A 21,803-nucleotide genomic window follows, 5' to 3' on the forward strand; every position below is an offset into this window, starting at 1 on the left:
GCTTCGGCCATATATCTCCCCCGAAGAGTCATCACCGAACTACAGAGCCTTAACAGCTGAAAAAAGGCTGGCTGTTGCTCTGTATTACCTCAAAGATACTGGGTCTTTGGTCATGACGGCAAATACATTTGGCGATATGTACAGCTTCAAACATTATTTTTCAAGTATGCCAGACAATCTCAAATGTTCTTGGACCAAAGTATATTAGCTTACCCAAAACCACCTGTGAGATGAGACAGAAAGTGTCTGAATTTGAGGCAAAGTTTGGAATGCCGCAGGCATTTGGATGCATAGACGGTACCCATATTCCTATAAAACGGCCAAGAAAAAACTCACAAGACTATTTTTCATACAAAGGGTTCTTTTCTCTGAACGCTCAAGCTGTATGCGATTATCGTGGTGTGTTTATGGATGTAGAATGTCGTTGGCCAGGTAGTGTACACGACGCAAAAGTGTTTGCGAATTCCTCAGTGAATCACAAACTCCGAGAAGAAAAGCTACCTAAAACATTTCAGACAATAATCCCTGGCTTTGAAAAGATTCCAAATTATTTAATAGGAGATCCTGCCTATCCGCTCACCCCATACTGCATGAAGGAGCATGAAACATGCAATAGAAATGCTGAAGTTGTATTTAATGGACTTCTTTGTTCAGCTCGCAATCCAATAGAATGTGCCTTTGGTAGACTTAAAGCCCGCTGGTCTATACTAACTCGCAGTATTGATTTAAAGCTTGAATCCATACCACATGTGGTTTACTCTTGTTTTGTTCTACACAATTACTGTGAGCAGAACAAGAGTTATGTTGATGATGACATAGTCAGAAACCAAATACAGCTATCCATGGACAATTAACAGGCTTACAAAAATGTGCCAGATCCAATATATTCATGCAATGCAGGGGAAGGTGAACTTATTCGAAGAATCATAACAGAAAATATTCAGGACAATCTTCCTGATGCAGTGTCAGGTTAAGTTAGCATACACATTACCAACACTTAGGGTACAGTTCTATGTCAAATATATTTGCATAGAGTAAATAACTTTAATGTAACAACGCAAATAGAATATCCTATTGTTATACAAACTATTATCTTTCTAATATATTGTTTGTTATATACTATAAAAGTTGAAACAGATGTTAATGATTTTGAAACAAATCATCAAAATGTGAAGATGGAATAAAAACGTTGACAAAATATAACAATAACAGCAGAATTTTGTGACAATACATAAGTAAAATGGGCCTTGCTAAAATCCAGTTCTTTCATGAAGCAAATAAACAACAGTGATGTCAAAGGACTAATACAAAATAAAATAATCATAGTGTTATACCTTTGTCAACTTCCCTTCCTAAGACAGCTTTGTTATGAACATTAATAATGCTTAAAACACATGATGCTTAACACAAATGAAACAAATTGTCTAAATATGAAAAGGTTTACCATCCATTTTTAAGTGAGTCACATAGCATGAAATCTTGGATCATTATTCTCTTGATCTGTTGGCAAGGCATTGCCATGGGCATACCCAACTGGAGTAGTAGATAGTCCACTGGAAAAATGGTTACCAAAAATGCTCTCATTTGGTTGCTGATAGTAGACATTTTGACGTTGGGGCTGGGAATCCTGCATGGCATGTGCTAAACTGTCCAATGACCTGCACAATCCTGCCCCAATTTGGATCATTGTTTGACTGACACCTTCCAATGCTCTGGAAAACGAGACAGTGGAATTTTGCATTGCTTCTGCCAAATCCTTACGAAACTTGGAATCTTCCTTTGCCTCAGTTAGTAATAACTGATCTCTTTGTGAAGCAGCCAAACTCTTCTCCATATGCTTTCGCTTGTTGTCTATGAGTTTTGGCACCTGACTCACACTGTTTCTTTTCCCAACCGTATGTATAGAATCTCCTTCAATCTCGTTGATTGTAGTGATTTCATCATTATGATCATCTATGATACCACCATCATCACTCTTGTCATCTCTTTGTTCATCTTCAATATACCGGTTATCTAAATCTTTCTCTCCAGCCTCTCCTTGTTGATCTGGAATAAAACTGTTGGCATCTACCCCAAAGGAGAGAAATTATTGGCATACCAATAAAGAATTTATTGCTTCCTGCACTTGAGACTTTATAATAAAGTAGATTAAATACTTTAGTTTGACGCGCAGGTAATTTCCCTGGAATTCTGATGACATATAGGTAACGTGTGGGAAAGCGGAGATGAGGGTCAGTATAGATAAAGAGCAGAATGTGCTGCCAATTCATTCTGCTCCTCGCTTCGACAAGGTCATTACAGATCAAATTTGAATTTTTTGACACCTCTTTGAACAGGTAACTATCTCTATATTTATTCTTATTAGAAATAATTTAGAATGTCTTTTGGCTTTCCCAATATTTTAATTTTGGGTCATTATTTTGTCCGTCGCTTACGGGATGATTTAAAGGCTAATTTCGATTCCCGTGCATCCCAAAATTTCCATATTCCCGAATCGGGTTATGTCACTATGCTGGGTACAGGTGGCCGGACAGTTGAAAAAGTTATTCAATTCGATCTTTCTTCTGTCCGATCTGCCAAACCTGACATTATAATTCTCGAGTTGGGCACAAATGATCTAACTACACATGCCCCTGAGGTAGTAGGATCGAGGCTTGAAGAGCTCGCTCGCCAACTTCGCAACGAATTTCATGTTCGCGTCATTGGGGTGTGCCAGGTGATTGACCGCAACATCGCAAAACGCGGGAATCTGATAGTGTTTTTAACACCAAGGCCGCTCTTTTGCGCCAGTATTTGTCCGTGGTTCTTGCAGAGGAGCAGGGTATTTTTCTATGGGAACATCGGGAATTTTTCAATCCCGCCCGTGTTCTGTTATCCACAGACGGCGTTCATTGTAACACGCAAGGGCAATATTGTTTGTATAGGAGCTATCGCGGGGCTATTTTGAAAGCTCTGGCACTGTTGTAGTTCATTTATCGTGTATATATTATGCATATATTATATTATATATGTGTGTATATGTTTTGAAGGTAGAGTTACTGTCTAGACTATTTATGACATCAAGCCAAGCCTCATCTTGATTGATGGAGTGCAAGATGTGTGCCTTCCACGCTTCAACATTTTTCTTAGACTGGGTCACAACAAACTTCATTTCTTCTTTGTCTTCAAGAGGAATATGACCACTTTCAAGCTGCAACTCCACATCCTGGACAGCAGTTGGAAACAGGGAACATTGATCACAAGCTAAGTCGTGTTGATGGCTGCAGGTAGCAGTAAATTTGCAATCATTAGCATTACTGAGGGCATAGGCTCTACAATGGTCGGGAACTCTTGAAGCTGATGATACATGAACCTAATGGTGGGGAAAATAATGATCAAGTACTGCATAGTTATTAATAAAAATGATCAGAAAACCTTTAATATCACTCAGGCTGAATATAGGGCCATCCCTGAATTGGATGTAATAGGGCGTTTAGAAATGAGTTTGTGGCTGGCGGTTTGTACTAGGTTTGTACCAGGTACCATAGGTTATTTTGCCAGGTATTCATCTTGCCATATTGGAAACATACATCAGTGCAAGCAACTTACCTTGTAATCACTTCTTAGGTAACGTTTTGCCAGTTTTTTCTTCTTACTGCACTCCTTGGACCAGGTCAGCCCAAGCCCATAGACATCACCCAGCTTACTCACAATGGCAATGAGATCATCAAATGACTTGTTTCCTTCAGCTGAAAAGTAGTCAAGTCCTTGAAGAGAGGTACGAGTTGATGCAGAACAAACAGTCCGTATTCTGCACAAGGTACTCTTGCTCAAAGGGGAACTGAATCTAGTCTCAATACAATAACTCAAGTACTGCATAATGATTTGCTCTGGGATGGAGTTACGAATCACATTTGGAATCACTATTTCTGTGTTGGTCAGTTTCAATGTTTTTTTCACCAAAAGGTAAATCTTGTACAACACTTGAACTTGTAATAAATGCCAAGAAATGGTGGAGCTTTTCTACTGGCGCTTTAATCCTGCTAATTTTTCCCAAGGGATGTCAGCATGTCTTCCATGTAGTAGCAAATGATGCCTTGACATGTTATAACAATAGTGTGTTATATCTGGAATCCACTGTTGGATGCTTTTGAAACTGACCTTGTCTGCAAAGATTGATAGAATTTGTCTTTGAGTACTCCAATCACCAGCATTCTCATAACATGTTGCCAATGCTTCTAGTAGAATGCTATCAGTACTTTCATCTTCATCTTGTGGAGGTTCTTTGATGGCATTGAACAATGTCTCAGCTTTGTTGGGAGCTGGTTCATTAAGAGCAGCAAAGAGGACTTGCTTGGCTTTCCTTGCATAGTGTCTTTGTGTGCGTGCTGAAGCTTCACTCCATTGCTTTGTCATTGATGTACAAATTGGGCTAATGTCTCTGGTGATAAGAAATTAATTTAGCTTATCCCTTGGAGTAGATTGCAAATTCAGCTGTTCAGAACTGCTTATTGTCATGTCAATTGCTTCAGTCATACCAGGTGTAAATGGGGTTGGTGGTACACTGATTGGTGTCAAAGGGTCCTCTCACTAATAGAAACATCAGGAGCATCATCCTACAGAAAAAAAAATTATTTGCAATTTGAGATTGAACCATAGACTACGGACAAGCATCTGGACAAACTGGTATGAAAGATGACATCAGCTCAACTCTTTGAATGTGTGACCTAATTACAGCTGAGCACATAATAGATAATAATTTTCATACATTGCTACACCACTGCAGACAACTGTAATTGTCATGTACCTGTATGGATTCTGATAGGAGCTGCATTTCTAAAGTAGCCACCTCATTGGTTGTGAGCGCTTTTACTTTGTCTCGACATGATCTGCATATCTCTGATAAAAGAAGGAAAGAAGATATTTGTGTATACAGAATGACTGTTCTGAATATTACTTAATTGAAGTATACTGTTTCACTGTAACCACAGTCAATAACTCACCAGTCCCAGCCTGAAGAAACACACCAGTCTCTTGAAAAATGGCTTGTGAGTTTTTTTACTGAGGCCTCTGTCGCCCTTTGGCCAATTCTGCTTAACATTTTTTCCATGGTTCGATAGCACAGCTGGGACTCTACATCTGCTTGAACCTCTTGTCCATCCAATGCCAAGTTTCCCATGATGCAGAGGACAAATTGTCATACTTACTGTGGAATCTGGTGTTTGAAAGATTCCTGCCCAACATAATATTAGTTCCACTTCGGTTTGTGGACCAGAAAATGAAAAAATGATCCGCAATATCTTTTGCGTAAGATGTTAGTGGCACTACTTGAACTTCGCGACTTCAATCTCTGCTGTCAAAACCACAGTTTCCTTCTATAGACTTTAACGAGCAACAAAGCTCCATAGGTGTATAAGATAAACCGTGACTGGCATTTGAGAAAATAATATTGTAGTGCATGTCAGTAATCCAACACCTTACACGGCTTTATTAAATACTTCGATGAACCATGCAAGAGGGTGACGAAAAGGTGAGAATTTTGAAGCTGCGTTTTGAATGGAATGAATCTTTGACTTCGTGCTATTACATAAGAGCATTTCAATTTGTGATTTTGCTTTATATATATCATGTTGACATGTAATAATTTTCCAATTTTGTAAGTGCTTAGCCCAAGCTGTCAATAAATATAGAAGATAGAACAACTTGTTGGCAAGTTATAACAAGTTGTATAATCTCCATCAGATTTCTATTCATTTTACCAAATTTAATGAACAAAATACTTTTTCACTGTAGGTTTCTTCCTGTTGTTGCCTATAGACAGTTTACCTGCATGGTAAATTTATTAAAGGACAGACATATACCACTCAAAATATCAAGAGTAAAGAGTGATCAGGAATTCAAAGGTTATGAAGACTTGGAATTGGATGAAGAAAGCTCATAACTTTATTTACATGTATTTACAATAAAATGGCTCCAAAGCTTGTTGTTTCGAGGACAATTAATAACACTTTTGTGTCCTTTCATAGGACTTTTGCATCTGAAATTATTAATTATTGTCAATTATAACTCTCATTGATTAAATCATAAAATCAACTGATTAGTTTTATTGTATATTCCCTGTGGGTTACCTGGGTTTGTTGGTGAAATATTAAACTAAAAGTTTTAAACAGAATGTTTTTCATGGTAGTTTTTAGTACCATACCAGTAACATATGAAACTGAAAATAAATTGTTGTAGATTAACAGTATGCATCCTATGCACCTGCAAAACATTCCTTTTGTAAGTGTAGCTAATCATCTTGGGGGAGAATTGGTTTAGGACAGAATGAAAGCCCTCGAGCTCCGAGAAACTTGTTTGCTCCTTCAACCTTTTCTTTTCAAGTGAAGAACACATTTTTTTTATATGCATCAGCAATGGAATCTGCAAATGTTTAAAATAGTTTACCAATTGAACTGCACAATTGCACACTATTTTTTACTTGTCTAATGCCAGACTTCACTCATCAATTTTGAAGCTATATGGCTTATTGGGAAAAATACTCATGGGTAAAAAAGTGCTGTTCTGACTGGCTAGTGTACATGCCTACATGGTATTATAGCATGTACATGATAATATGTTTTGTGTGTATGTTAGCTACCTTTGTCTAACCATTTTTGTGGTAGAATGATATCCATATGTGCACATTTGTTGAACAAAGGATTTTCTAACTCTTCATGCTTGACAAGGCTTAATTCCCAATAGTTTCTGTAATCTATAAACAAGAATAGCCAGAATAAAATTATTTCCATATGAACTCCTTTACTACAAAAATAGAGCTATTGAAATTTTGTTTTTCTAAGTGAGTGCATGCAGTGTAAAAATGTGATCACACCAACAGCCATACCATTTCTTCTCTTATAAGGGAGATTTTGTTGGCTTGTATGTAATTTATACAGGTGTGATATTGATACACGAGATAGGCCATCCACCGGTTTGAACTGGATATAGACGTGAAATAAATCTTATACATCAATATGAATATATAAAAGTTAACAACAGTATAAAGTTTGACCCAAAATTAAATATTCAAATGTGTTTCATACGCGCTGATGATGTATACTGTGAAATTAACATAAGGTGTTGCTTACCCTCCTTCGTTCTGGTGCGCTCTGAAACCGCGTTGCCCCAGAGTTGATTTGTTTCTACTGTAGAAAAGACGCAAATTCCATGCCTAACTATTTTAAGTTTAGGAGTCTTTTATACTTTTCCACGCTTTCCGAGCCATGCTCAAAACATTCCTGAATCCTCAGTGAAATGCTCTGAGCACACAACCGACGAACTTGTTGGCCCCCAATTGTCACGTCTGCGTCGCACAAAGCTCGTCCATCTTTTCCTTCTCCGGACAGCCACGGGTGAATTCACACTCCAAAAAGGTATTTGGTATAAAAAAAATACCCTTACTTGAGTCAGCAATGTTGGGACAACCGTAAACGATACACCCTTTTATGCACTGATGAAACAAAACTCTACCAGTTGTGTCGACTTGCAATAGAAAACCCTATTTATTTGGAAGAGCGTGTTCATCCGACCCAGGCCCTTCACAGTAAATTTAGCTGCACGACTTTTTTGGAGAAAATTGCGAATTTCGTATGTTTGAGCCGCTGTATATCTCAAAAAGTAGAAGTTTAAATCAAAATCTAATATAGAACTTCTATTGTAACTTTTTACGCTCTATCCGAATCACCAAAAACCCATTTTGGGTTTATAGGCAGTTTAAGGCAAAGCGTGAAAAAATTAAAAAACTGTTGAATGGTGCAATAACTGAATTAAAACAAGCTATTGTTATAATATCAGTGGCCATCATATCCATATGCGAAGCCTTTGGATGCAAAAAAATATTGTCAGCTTTGTGCATATATATTACATATCTTATGTTCCGCACAAAAGCCTTTCTGGGAATTTGACAGAACTTCTAAAAGAAATGTTCTTCACAATAATGTATCAAAAAAGTTTTATCGTCGAGACTTATATCCGGCAACATGAAGTACAGCTGTCCATGTTACAAAACACATTTTCAGAAAGGTTCTTCATCGAAATCCACCCTAAAGGAAACCTTGAACACTTACGGTGCGAAATTAATGAGCAGTTATATTTCTTATGTTTGCACACCCATGGGCTTCGGAAATTGATCAGGCATTTAAGTAATAACAATAGTGTAACTTTTAAAGGTCACCTTTTTTTTTATACACCCTGTATAGCAATTTGTGAAATTTAACGATATGGGCCATGGGCCAGTTGTACAAAAGCTAAATAACGCTATTCACCGGATAGTGACTATAATCTTTGTCATAGTTTAATCCCCCGGCTTTTCCGGTTAAGGTACAACAGGTTTTTTATATATCACGTGTCCGAAGACACAGCACTCGCGCTTCCTAGGCAATACTGCGATTTCCTGTTGAGCCTTGAACACTTGAATGGCAAACGTTTCACATTTGTTTGTTAAGTTTTATAGTTTCAAAGCAATGTTTGTGACATCATCTAATAATGTTACTATGCCGACGCTCACCAAGTTGTCAAGAAAAAACTGTCATGTTCGACAATAACAGCTATAAATAGACACTGTTGTATGGAAGCCGTTTGAAAATTTTTTACTGCCTTTTACAAATTACAAAATTTGACCCACTCCGAGTAACATTATTAGACGACGTCACAAACATTGCTTTGAAACTACAAAAATTAAGGGACGAACAATTTAATTTTTGATAAGGGATGGTAAATTTTTTTTCGCTTCCTGACACTGTTTTATTTTTGTCAGTCAAAGGACTTGCATGATATTTTTTATGCACATATTTCAAATAGAAACAAACTGATCAAAAAAACCTGTATAGTTTCGCCATATTTCCAGCCAGTTTGCTGGTATTAATAATCCCAATTTATTTAACAGCCGATTTATTCCATTTTTGTATTTAAACAGCGCATAACAGAGATGCATTATATACTGACAAAAAGAATATTTTTATCACCATTTGTGTTCAAGCTTGCGGCGTGCGATTTTAAAATGTACGTTTCATGTTTCAAAACGTAGGTTTGCTGTTTAAAACATACGTTTGCCGTTTTTTGTTACTGTTTCTTTACAAAACAGTAGAAAAGTAATCCTTGATGAAGAAAATCCACAAGAGGAAGTACTTCAGAATTCTGTTCTTCAAGATTATGGAGAGCGGACAAAAGTGGAGAGTAGGTACAAGGGGTTATCTCAGTTGAATTTGATGCAGTATGCATCTCAGTTCATAAAAGTCAGAGGTGAGTTGACAAAACAAGTGAATCCTTACATTGTCAGGACATTTCCAAAGGTTACTGCCAATCCTGGCAACCCTACCTTTGGAAAATACTGCAAGTATCAACTCATTAAGTTTAAACCATGGAAAGGTAAGTCATCAAATGCATGATATGTTTATTAACACATATGCTTCATTTCGTCAGACAGATTTTGCTTGGGTATTCTATTGAAACAGAGATGGGCCGTGCTGCACAGACAGATGAGACATATGGAACTGATGAAAGTAGTAATGAAAGCGATGACAAACAGGATCAACCTAATGAGGAAGAGCAAATTAAGGATTGGATGTTGTTATGCAGACTCAACCAACATTATGAGAATGCAGGAAATCAGATGCCAAATAATGAGGCAGTGGACTGGTTCGAAGCAGCAAGAGGTGTGCCTGGGGATTTATTAAAAGAATCTCCTGGGTGGATTTCTAAACAGAGAAAGGATGCAGAGGAGCAAGGTATGCAGTATCAAACAGGTGACCAACAAGTGGTGGTTGACCCAGGGACCTTGAATGACAAACAGCGACTGGCATTTGACATTATCACTGCATCCATGGCTAATGATGAATGTGAACCGCTACATATGATTGTAAGTGGTACTGCTGGCACAGGTAAGACATATTTAATTAGTGTCCTAAAGCAAGTATTGCAAGACCAATGTACTGTCACAGCAGCCACTGGAATTGCTGCATTCAGTGTTGGTGGTCAAACTTTGCATTTCGCAGCTCAACTTCTGATTCGGAAATACAGAGAATTACAGGGTGATTCCTTAAGGCGGATTTCCACTTACAGCGAAATCGTTCGCTGGCGAAATATTTGCATATTTTCTTTTGAATTGAGAACACTCAAGTCGCACTAATCTATTTATGCTGTTTAAATTCAAAAGAAAATATGCTAATATTTCGCTAGCAAACGATTTCGCTGTAAGTGGAAATCCGCCTTTACAGAGATTGCACCTCAGATTGAAAGGTAAGAGGTTTCTCATTATTGATGAAATATCAATGATTGGACATAAGATGTTTTCATGGCTTGACAACAGACTACATGCAGGCACAGGAATGTCCCATTTAGTGGCATGTCGATTATCCTAATGGGGGATTTCGGCCAATTACCTCCTGTAGGCGATAACCCAATGTACATTGCAGGTAATGGATCCGTAATCAGTGACCATGGTCACAGTATGTATTTGACATTTGATTATGTAGTCATTTTAGAGCAGGTCATGTGACAGATTGGTGAAGACCCAGAAATAGTTGCATTCAGGGTGCTATTGATGAGAATGAGAGATAGACAAGTTACCAAGATGGAATGGAGACTGTTAATACAGCACTCCAGACCTAATGTTGCAATGGATCAATTTAGTGATGCTATTCGACTGTACTTTGATAAAAAAAAATTGTCGCTGAATATAATTATGAGAAGTTGCTAGAGATTGGACAACCATTGGTCAAAATTCAAGCAAGGCATTCTGGTCGGGGTGGAAGTGTGGCAACATTTGATGAAGCAGGTGGTTTGGAAGCTCTTTTTGTCAACAAAGTAGAAGAAAAGCAGAAGTGATGATGACATGTAACCTTTGGGCAGAAGTCGGTCTTTGCAATGGCTCTTTTGGAACTGTCGAGCAACTTTGGTTTGCGAAGAATATGGGTCCAACAAATCTACCGATTGCAGTACTGGTTTATTTTCCGGCATATTCTGGCCCTGCATTTCTACAAGAATGTTCAAGTGTATACCTACCTGTGCCAAAACTGTTTGAGTGGATGGCTGATGGAAAGTATTTGTCAAGACAACAACTGCCCTTGCAGCTGAGATATGCAATGATGATACACAAGTCCTAAGGACAGACACTATCCAAGGCTGTTGTTGATTTAGGTGAAGGGGAGAGAGAGTTCCTGGCTGCACATTCGTTGCAGCATCCAGGGTATGGTCAATTCATGATATTGTGTTTGAACCTATGACATTTGATCGTTTGAAGGCGATTGATAGGAATAGAAATATGAAGAAGCGACAAGAAGCAGAACAACAACTTCATGTGCTTGCAGAAAAGACTGAGCAGAGGCATAAAGATTGAAAATCTTGTGGATGGATTGTACTGTAAGATTGTGTTGCTATATATTGTTCAATGATACTGGGCACTAATGTGATTTCGAAGAAAGACTTGCCTGTTACTAGACACAATTTTGGAAATTAATTTCCTAAAAAAATGTTACAGACATTTTCTCTATTATTGTGTTTTTGGGGAGGGTAATTTATCATGTAAAACATGTGTCATTGCCTGTTACTAGACATTATGTTTTTGAGGGTGGCTGTTGACATGTACAGATATTTACATTATTAAAGTTTGTTCATTTTACTAAAAAACATTAGAACATCAATCAGGTAAGATCAATATAAACAATCAACCGTTTTCACTGTTTAAAACTCTTTACTTTATAATTTGTGTGTAGGGGTGTACGCGATTTACCTGGTGACTGAAAAAGAGTTTGTTTTTAATCAACCGTTTTCACTGTTTAAAACTCTTTACTTTATAATTTGTGTGTAGGGGTGTACGCGATTTACCTGGTGACTGAAAAAGAGATTGTTTTTAAATACTTTTTTTGCTCAATACATTTTTTATGTTGATGGCATATTTATATATAGTGTAAAGATCTAAAGGAGACGAAGAAGTAAGATGCAACATTATTTCAACAAAGCACTTTTTCCATGATGTTGGGAGCAGGACTGGATTAACCTTTTGCGGGGCCCGTGGCATTTCAGCGCACAGCCCCTCAATCCCGTAAAGCATCAAAGCCATTTTTGGGGCTTGGGGTAAAACTCTTGTTAGGGGACAAAAATCCGCAAAAAAAGAGCAATTTCTACTACTGTAGCGCGATAATGCATGACGAAAACATTGAGAGGTGTAATGATGCGATTTCCTGTGTTGTGGGGGTGAGATTTCCGCAACATTGAGTATAATATTGCATTACCTAAACTATAAATAACTGACGACGTTTTCTGAAAAAAAACTATATATTTCCAACAACATGCAGTTTAATTGTATTCTTGTAGGTTTTTGGGGACCCTTACAACCCTGGGCCTGGGGCAAATTTCCCCCTTTGACCCCCCCCCCTTGGGCGGCCCTGCCTTCACTTGAAGTTTTCAATTTCTAAATTTTCCCATTACCCTAAAATTTTCTTTGGAGAATCTGGTTGCAGGGGTGCCTTATTGGGCCTTGACTTTTGATTTCTAAAGCCTCGCATTCTTTATTTTGCTCCAATAGCTTAATATAAGCGTTAAAGGCATTTTTATTTATTTATGTGGCCTCGCTTTTTGGAGTCACTTTATTTTACTTTGTGGCCATGCGGCTTTGTGGCTCTTTTTCCGTCAACCATGCACTAAAAAAAAATTGAACTGAGTAAAGCGCAGGGCCCCCAAAACCACAGGACGTGTGGCATATGCCGCTTCTGCCATATGGTTAATCCGGCCCTGGTTGGTAGTACAATTATTGTATTAACACATCACTTTACCAACTATTTTAGTGGAGGATGAAGATGAACTCATACTTGGTATGTATATAGGCATATATTTATATATCTTTCACTCTGAATGTATAAATTAGCAACTGATGAGAATGTTGTTGATCATTTCCAATGTTCAAAAATTTGACTTAACAATTATTTGTTGGATTTTAGACATTGATATTGATAATGATAAATATGATTAAAAAACTATTTGAAATATTATTTTTGTCACAGTTGTATGTCTTTTCACATAGCACTAAAATGATAACACATGCAAATTTTCTTTCACTATATAAATAATTGAAGCAGTCTCTGAGCGGGCCCAGGAGCCAGATGAGCAACCAGGTAAGTTTCATGATTTATGTGATTTATTGATGCATACTTCCCTTGCACAACTAAAATACTTTCATTTAACCTAGTGAGTCCTCCACCTCAAGAAAGGCCTGGTAGGCTGATTGAATATGCACAAAAATAGGTACACAATGCATACATGTGGGTAGCCTGTAAAACATTATTAAACTACAAGTCTGCAATAATGTTCCAAAGTTGCGAGTAATTATCAACTGATGCAATAAAATATTATTTTCTAGTCTTATGTTCTAATGCCATAGACAACGGAATAAACGCACTATAGTTAACTGGTTGAATACAGTTATAACGAAGTCGATTTATTATACAATCTATATATTATAATATTTTATTGTATTAAATAAATTTTACGACAGATCAAAACATATATAAAAGCATTTTTACAACAGATAGGAAATGATATTCTTTTAAGCAGAAGTAGTAGATGTGATTTCTTTTTTTTTGGGGGGGGGGGAGCATGAACCAGCACACTTTTATTATATTTTAGTATAACAAAAAATGACGTCACATCCTGTTTACGCAAGAAATCAGGCTCTACGGACGGGGGTACCGTAACATTGACCGTCCAGATTGTTAAAAAAATGAGATCAGTGTGAAAAAAAGGAAGTGTGCTGGTTATCGTTTGCATGTCATGTGACCTGTATTAAAGATATTAACTTAATTAAATCAAGTTGATGGTAAACAGGTCACATGTCAGCGTGTGGTGAGGAGCGAAGGAGGTGTTACTCGAAGCCTTGGTTGAGCCAACTGAGTAAATTTGAACTTCGCGCAAATACTTATGCGCGTGATGATGGTGGTGTCATGTTCGCTGAATGACGTCATAGCAGGGTCAAAGGTGCGGGGGGGAAAAATCCGATCACTGTCGCGGTTGACGAAGGTGTCAAATGTTGTAACAGCTATTGACAAATCAGTAACAGCTTTTAACAAAAGAATGACTTTATTTTAAGAATAAAAAATGTTATTACAAAAAATCATTTGAATAATGAGTACAATATGTGCAAAGCAGTTAATCGTTCAAAGCAGTTTGTTTGGGCAAAGCACTCAAACATAATGCTTGATTTTGTGTCCATTGACAAATCGAAACCAGAATGAGGAAGATTTCGTCGGTGATTTTCTATCCGGTTTTGTTGTTTATCAGGATCTAGGATTTCGGAGAGAATAATATAATGGATCCTCAACGGCTTCTTGGCTGGGCATAAGGGTATTAGAAAAAAAGTTGAATTCATTCATTATTATGTGTTTCAATTTGTCTGTAATTTCTACCCATATCAGTTTTCAATCAATGTTATATGATTTTAAGCGTTGAGTATGTCTCTAAAAAAGGATTTTTTCTTACGATTTTTTAAGGGGAAAAGGTAAATTGCATATCCCTAATCGTCAAGGTGATCTGCGAAAAAAACAGTCCGTTTATTCATTTTCGAAGAATTCTTCAAACTTTCAACTTCCCAATTGCACCCGCATGCTTTCATAATGAAACTTTGCTCTGCCTGTGTGATTTTGAAGCCTTGATTTGCCAAACATTCTACTCGGGCTTTGTGCAGGACAAAATCATGCTCACCATATAGGGTAAGATGCTCAATTTCTTCATCGGCATCTTGTGGAAGTGATTCCATACTCACCAATTCCTCATTTGTGTATTTGCTTTCTTTTTTTTTAATAACATATACGGTGAGGAAAGAGCACATCTTCACCTTTTCCTGTGAAAGCTTTTATCTTCCCACTGTAACGTTGGGCCGTAGAACTGGGTGTGTCATCCGTGTCCCAGGGACCGTTAGCAATAAGCTCAACTCAATCCAAACTCCAACTGAGTATTTCAGGCTTGCACCATCGTTGCGATAGAAATCAGTCCAACACCAGTAAAGCTTTGGAATATATATTTCTTGTCTTCTATTTACAATTCTCTATATTTCTATCTTCTATATATTTTATATGTGTGCAAGCGTTTATATAGTGCTCGCATAAGTTAATTATGACGTATTTGGCACGCAAACTATGGTAATACAATCCGTTATAACCAGATAACTGGAGTTCCATGATTACCATAGAAGGCAATCTACAATACCAAGTTAGCGCTGTGTTAGCACTGTTCAAGCGCGGTTTCAGCGTTGCGTCACTTTTACTTAAGCTTATATATAGCTCCTTGTAGCTGCGTTCTAGCGCTGCTAGAATTACGTCATCCGCTATGTCACATAATTCACCATATTATGCAAATGTTATAATATGTAATCTACGCTACACCACTTTCTTTTTCTGGAAAATTGATCCTTATTTTTGAAAGGAAATAAAGATTGTAAAAAAATTCTAGATTGTAAGTGGAAGATTTGTACCTACATTGAATCAAGTTGTATGGGTTCTTCACTTGTCATTTCAATTGTTCCCATGTCTTTTATGCATTTTATGCAAAATCGACCACGGAAACGCAGAATCTTGCATTCGAGATGTTCACACCATACAAATTCTTTGTCGCCAGATTTTTGCGGTTTTTCTTCGTTAGGAAATGCGTTGCATTGGAAGTGCGCACAGTGTTGGAAGCCACATGTTAAACAATGTATGCTTTTTCGCGGGTCTGGATTTTCAGGGTCGAAGAAATAGGATGATAGCTTTTCCAGTTTGTCTTGAAATTCCTTGTTAGCCATGTTTTCTCTCTCAATAAGTATCAAAATATCTCTACAAATTTCACACTTTTTGTTCGCGTATTTTTTGTAAAGCGAATCTTTATCGGACATGCTGTATTGTGTTTTGATTTGTGATTGCTATTTATATATATCCCTTTAATCCTAGGAATGTTGAAATTTGAGCTTCCTGTTTCTTGAAGGAAAAATTGAAATTTCCAATTTTTTTTGTAAAAATAATCGGGAGTTTGGATTTTTCCCACAGCGCCGTGATTATATTCAGTCGAATTCGACGGGTAATTTCACACTGCTATATCATTGCTTTTATGCGCGGCCATGTTCATTAAAATTAGGTAGCTAGATTCCGCATATGAAACTGTACAATAAAATTAGGAAGTGAAATCATAAATACAAGGAAAATAGGCGAATAATACGTTTTGAAAGCCAGAATAACGAATTTGTAAATATATTTTCCAATCTTTTTAAACTAATTATATATTTGGCATCTATTGTCGTGTTTATCTTCGCCTCTTTTTATTTTGCTTCATTTTTTTTTAAAAAGCCAAATTCTCCATGAAAAGTTCTACATTTTCTACATTTAACTAAATTTTTAAGCGTATAACTAAAAAAATACCTAAGTTATAGCGAAATATAAAATCCTAGTGTAGCAATATCATAGAGTAGCATACCCTCGAGCTGAGGTGTCATATTTCGATAAACCCAAAACAACCGGAAAAAATGAACTTGGGTAGGCTTTAAACCCTGCCAGTCGATTTTCCCTATAATAAAACCCCGGCAACTCAAGGTTTTGTATCATTCAAACTCAAGCAACAGCGCGCAGCCGCGTGCGTAGTACACAAAATACACAAAATTATTTCTATTTGCTGAATTAAAACGAAACTTTCTACTCAGAAGTGCTTGAAAATAGACTAAATATCACTGTGACTATGCAAAGGCTAAAAGAACACTAGGGAAAAACTGTTGCGCTATTTTATTGAGAAAATAATTCGGGATTTCGATTTTTTGTCGGGCTGTAAAAAAAATGATGATTGTATATTTTTGTGGAGTGTAACCAGTACCGATGGTGGGATAAAGTGAAAGGATAGATAAATTTTTTTATTGCGGTTGAATTCCTTTTTAGCATTATAAAAGTTTATTAACTTGTTGAAAATGTAGTTGATAGGCGACACACGGTCAAACAAAGAAATGACTTACAAGTTTTGTTATTTTTCTAATCATTTGAGTTCAAGTTGGACATGAGAAGTGTGCAAAAAAATGAGTGAGTATTTTTTTTGTGTTGAAATTGACACTGATTGTGAGATGAGAAGATTTTTTATTCACATTTTACGTTCCTTATTTTTTGACGATCTTGCTGATTTGATTTCAATGTTTAATCGATTTGAGAGGGTAAAATCAACAATCGATTGGAAGTGGGTTTTGTTTTCTGAAAATGAGAAAGAAGCTAACAGTATTTGAAAAATTATTTCGCGTGATTATACTAGTTCTAGAAGAGCTTATCATTGCAGTGGATGTATGATGGATTCTATTCGTTTTTAGATGTTAAGCAAAGAAGTATTATTGTTCACGATCAATTTCATTTACGGAAACTTGCTGCTTTTTTTTTTTAATGATTTTGAACATATATCATATTTTGACGCTGTGGAAATAATTACTCAATTTAATCCTATTGATGGAAAAAAATTTAAAATTATATGCAGTAGAAAGAAGGAATTTAAATATTTATGGGATTCTATTCGAACATTTTGTAAGGGGACTGATCCTGAGAATTATGAACAAGACTTTTATGATTATCATAGAACATTTTTTAGTAAAGAGAAGAAGAAGACAGAAAACGATAGAAGAGAAAATGCAATTTGTGAACTTTGTAATTTAGAGAATTGTGAATGTTGTACATTGTATTATAATCATTGAGATTTACAATGAACTTATTACTTTACTATCGTATCTGATTATATATTGTTTTTTATTCTTGTACCATTTCTTTAAGATGTTGTCTATGTCTTCTTTTCGAACGTGGTTGAAACGTTCTAGAGAGAAAGAGTCAATTTGTTGATTCCACAACATGCACATCTTTTGTTTCGGGATCCTCTTTTTCATACAGTGTTATTCCATTTTTATGAATTATCCCACATACTATTACTCCAACTTCATTACAGGTCATTTTGTTGAATGCGTCTACCTCCAGCGAAAAACTTGTTAATCGCATTTCTTTTATTGCTTCACATTGAGGGGATGAAATCAATGGTGTATATTTTGGTTTTGATTTTATTATAATTTGTGTTGTATGCATTTTACTATTCATATTTTGCATAGTTGTTATATTATTGACGTTGAGTTAGGGTATATACACATATATACATATATACATATATACATATATACATATATACATATATACATATATACATATATACATATATACATATATACATATACACATATACACATATACACATATACACATATATATATATATATATATATATATATAATATATATATATATATATATATATATATAATATAATATATATAATATATATATATATATATATAGCACATACCTGCACACATTTGTTTCCACTTTTTTATTTCCTTTTGTATTTCTGTGTTTTTCTTTTTTTGTCTTTGTTTATTTTGCATGTTGCAATTGCTACTGAGGGAGGAGTTGGTTCAGTCTGCTCGCCCTGTGATGAAGGTTTCAATTAAAGTGTCAAACGTTAAAAGAGAGAAATGCCAAATTGATCATTGAATTTGAGTTTATTAAAGACGAAAAAAAGGATTTGCAAAAAGATATTGATGACTGGATGCGTGGGAGGCTCAATATAAAGAAATGTGTGAAAGGGATGCGTTATTACGAAGTCAGTGGGAGCAGTATAAAAGTGATTTTAATGATGAAAGTAGATCACTTTAGAAGAATATTAATATAATTCGAAATTTTACGTGCTGAGATTTTTGAAAAAAATGCTTTCATCTTTTATTTGTTTGAAGGCATTTATGGTTTTGCTATCTATGTATCCTTATCATTCTATTTTATGGGTGCTGTATGATGTTTGTTCAGTTTTGAGAAAAGCGAAACCAACACTTTCAAGTAAAAGAAGACCAATAAAGTTAAATAATGTTTGGACGGAGTCAATATATGGTGATTTTGTTGTTAAAGTATGTCAAGAATACTTTAAAAAATCACATTTGCATTTAGATTACGAACTTTTTCTTCGTGTTAATGATTATGTTGTGTTTGTTTTCCTAAATAATTCGGGATGGGAGAGAGTAAAAAAATCCCCATCATCTATACCCATGGTGGTTAAAAAACTTAATATTTCTACTTCTGTTTTTGTTATTCCCTATCAATGGTACAGAGTGTTTTGTGTTTTAAATTTGGATAATTATGATTTATCCCCAATTTTGTATTTCCCATCTTTTTGTAAGTGTCGAAGAGTTTACGGGATGGGGAGAAAAAGTTTAATCTCATGTTTCGATAAAACGCAAAGGATATCATTTCCAGATTATTTTTGTTTAAATTCGTTTATTTATCATCGTGGTGCCTTTGCATGCGTTTTACAGGAAAATCAAAACAAAATTCATGATTTTTTACCACCTTCGTATTCAGAAATTCAATCAACATTTGTATGTGCAAACTCAAATTTACCGATGTTTAAGTATTTATTTTTAATTGGATTGAAATATGGAATTATAATTTTGGCGTTTGATATACAAATTCAGATTTGTTTTTTTCATCTTTTTCATTGCTCTCGATGTAAAAAAAAATACATGTTTTTGTTTTTGTCTTTTTTATATTTACGCGTTAAAAAATTAATAGCGTGTTTTAATTGTCTTATTGAGCGTGGAGTTAAGTATCAATTTAGTTTAAATACTGTTTTGCATAAAATTTTAAATTGTGAAAAATCTGATTTGAAATCCTTACTTATTCTACAACGTCTTGATATCTTTTCTTGTTTGTATGTATGATGATAATTTTAATGTTTATTGCAAGAATTTCGATGTGAACGATAAACATGATACCTATATTGTTGGTGTGTTTTTAAAAAATGTTAATGAAATGTGGCGGAGCGATGAATTATTTAAGTCATATTCTCTTGTTGATAATCCTCATTCCACACCACTTTTGGAAAGAGGAATGATATCATTTAAAAAAAAATGAGTGGAAAGACATTCTTTTTTGAATGTGGATTTAGTAAAAAAAAATGATTTATTTTTCAATACTGAATTAAAAAATGTGAAATATGTATGGGTTCATTATTTACCTATTGATGAAACGATGATGGGAATTATTCAATTTGAAAATCGAAAAACAGATGCAAGGGCAAGATTTTATTTTTTAAATTTGGAAATTGCTGATATTTTTCCTGAAAGTGTCGGACAAAACATTTCTGAAATATTGGTAAAAATGAAACTTCTTGAAATGAATAAACTTATTCAAACAGTTGAAGTTGAGAAATTATCTTTGGGTGGGGGATATTGTAATTATAAAAATGTAATAGAGTATTCCTTCTCAATATTTTCAAAAATAAAGACAGGTGAAATAGGTTCGAATTTTCAAATATAAGCGACAATAAATTAATTCTAAGTAATTCTATGTTAGATATTTTGAAACGTGAATTAATTTTTTCAAAAAATATGTAAAAATATATATATATATATATGAATATATATATGTATATATATATATATATATATATATATATATATATATATATATATATATATATATATATATATATATTGAGACTTTTTTTTCCGCATGCAACTTTAAAACAGTTGATTTTGTATATATAATTTTTAAGGAAATTTCCGTGACAAATCTTTCTCGTTTACTTACTTTTTTAGCATTTTGTAAATTTATTATTAAAAAAATTGGGTATTTTATTTTTTCGCGCAAACACAAAAAAGAAGAGATAACCAATCGAATTGGTTATATTTTATCGGGTATAAAACGGAGTGAATCATTTGATGTCATTCGTGTTGCGTTTATGCTTGTTTTGTTGTTTAGTCTTATATATCGCTTTAAGCTTTTAAGATGGAATTAATTCAGAAGCCTGATGTTTTTGTTAAGGATAATGCTATTGATGAGTCGCATTATCTAACGTCTTTTGGTTGACAAAATGATCAGAAAGTTGTCTATCATGATTCCTTCCGAGGTTCTTATTCTTAGCAAAAGTTTTTCCTTATAGTTGCAATACTGATTGTAAACAGTTTCGACTGTATCCTCATGCACGTGTTGCTGTTTCACTTCCGCAATTAAAAGAAATATGAAAGTGGTTGTAACACAGATCAACTGATCTATCTTTAAAAAATGGATCTGTTGCTGATAAATTGATCAAGGAGTTTGTTGATCGTGGAAAAAAGAAACAACTTATTGTTCAAAATGACAACTTTGGGTATTACTTAACTACGCAATATGCTGCTGATTCCATCACGAAAGACTGTGTTATTGATGTCGATAGTGAAACTAGGGAAGATGATGGTGAGGAAATGGTTGTTACAACACCGCCACCACCACCACCATCGGTTGAATGAAAAGATGTGTTTGAGAAATATTATTTCGGATTATCAACGAGAAAAGGGGTGATTGTGAAGGCTTTATCAAAGTACATTCAGCATAAAGAAGCAAAGGAAACAGCGCCACGAAAGCGTAAAGTTGCAGCTCTTGACGAGGAGGAGGAAAATGAACAAGATGATGATGATGATTGTGTTAGCGAGGTTGAGAAAGATTATAACTTTATTAATAGTGTTATTTTAGCGGGAATGAAATTGCATGGGGAAAAAGATGTTGTTGATGAAGTTATAAAATATTCAGATTCTTTGTCTATTGCATGAGGGTGCAGCTCAGATGATCTGCAAAAATCTATCATGTATGCTGGTGTTGATTATTTAAACGGTTTTTTGTTCGACATGAACAGATGTTAGGAGATTGTATTGATACGATTTTTAATTCGGTATGATTGTTTTTTAGATTGTAAGAAGTAATGCCAGCGAAAAAAATAGGAAGTAAAAGTTTT

The 21,803-nt window shown here is 35.2% G+C and overlaps 1 protein-coding gene across 1 annotated transcript; it reads left to right on the forward strand.

The window, feature by feature from the left end:
- Positions 1-230: 230 nt before the first annotated feature.
- Positions 231-854, forward strand: LOC114535460 (putative nuclease HARBI1). The gene has a single exon (XM_028556767.1). The coding sequence runs from the start codon at positions 231-233 to the stop codon at positions 852-854; it is 624 nt and encodes a 207-aa protein (XP_028412568.1).
- The last annotated feature ends 20,949 nt before the right edge of the window (positions 855-21,803 follow it).

The sequence above is a fragment of the Dendronephthya gigantea genome, unplaced genomic scaffold, assembly GCF_004324835.1.
Source record: "Dendronephthya gigantea isolate DGI-Jeju-01 unplaced genomic scaffold, DenGig_1.0 000118F, whole genome shotgun sequence".
NCBI classification, from domain to species: Eukaryota; Metazoa; Cnidaria; class Anthozoa; order Malacalcyonacea; family Nephtheidae; genus Dendronephthya; species Dendronephthya gigantea.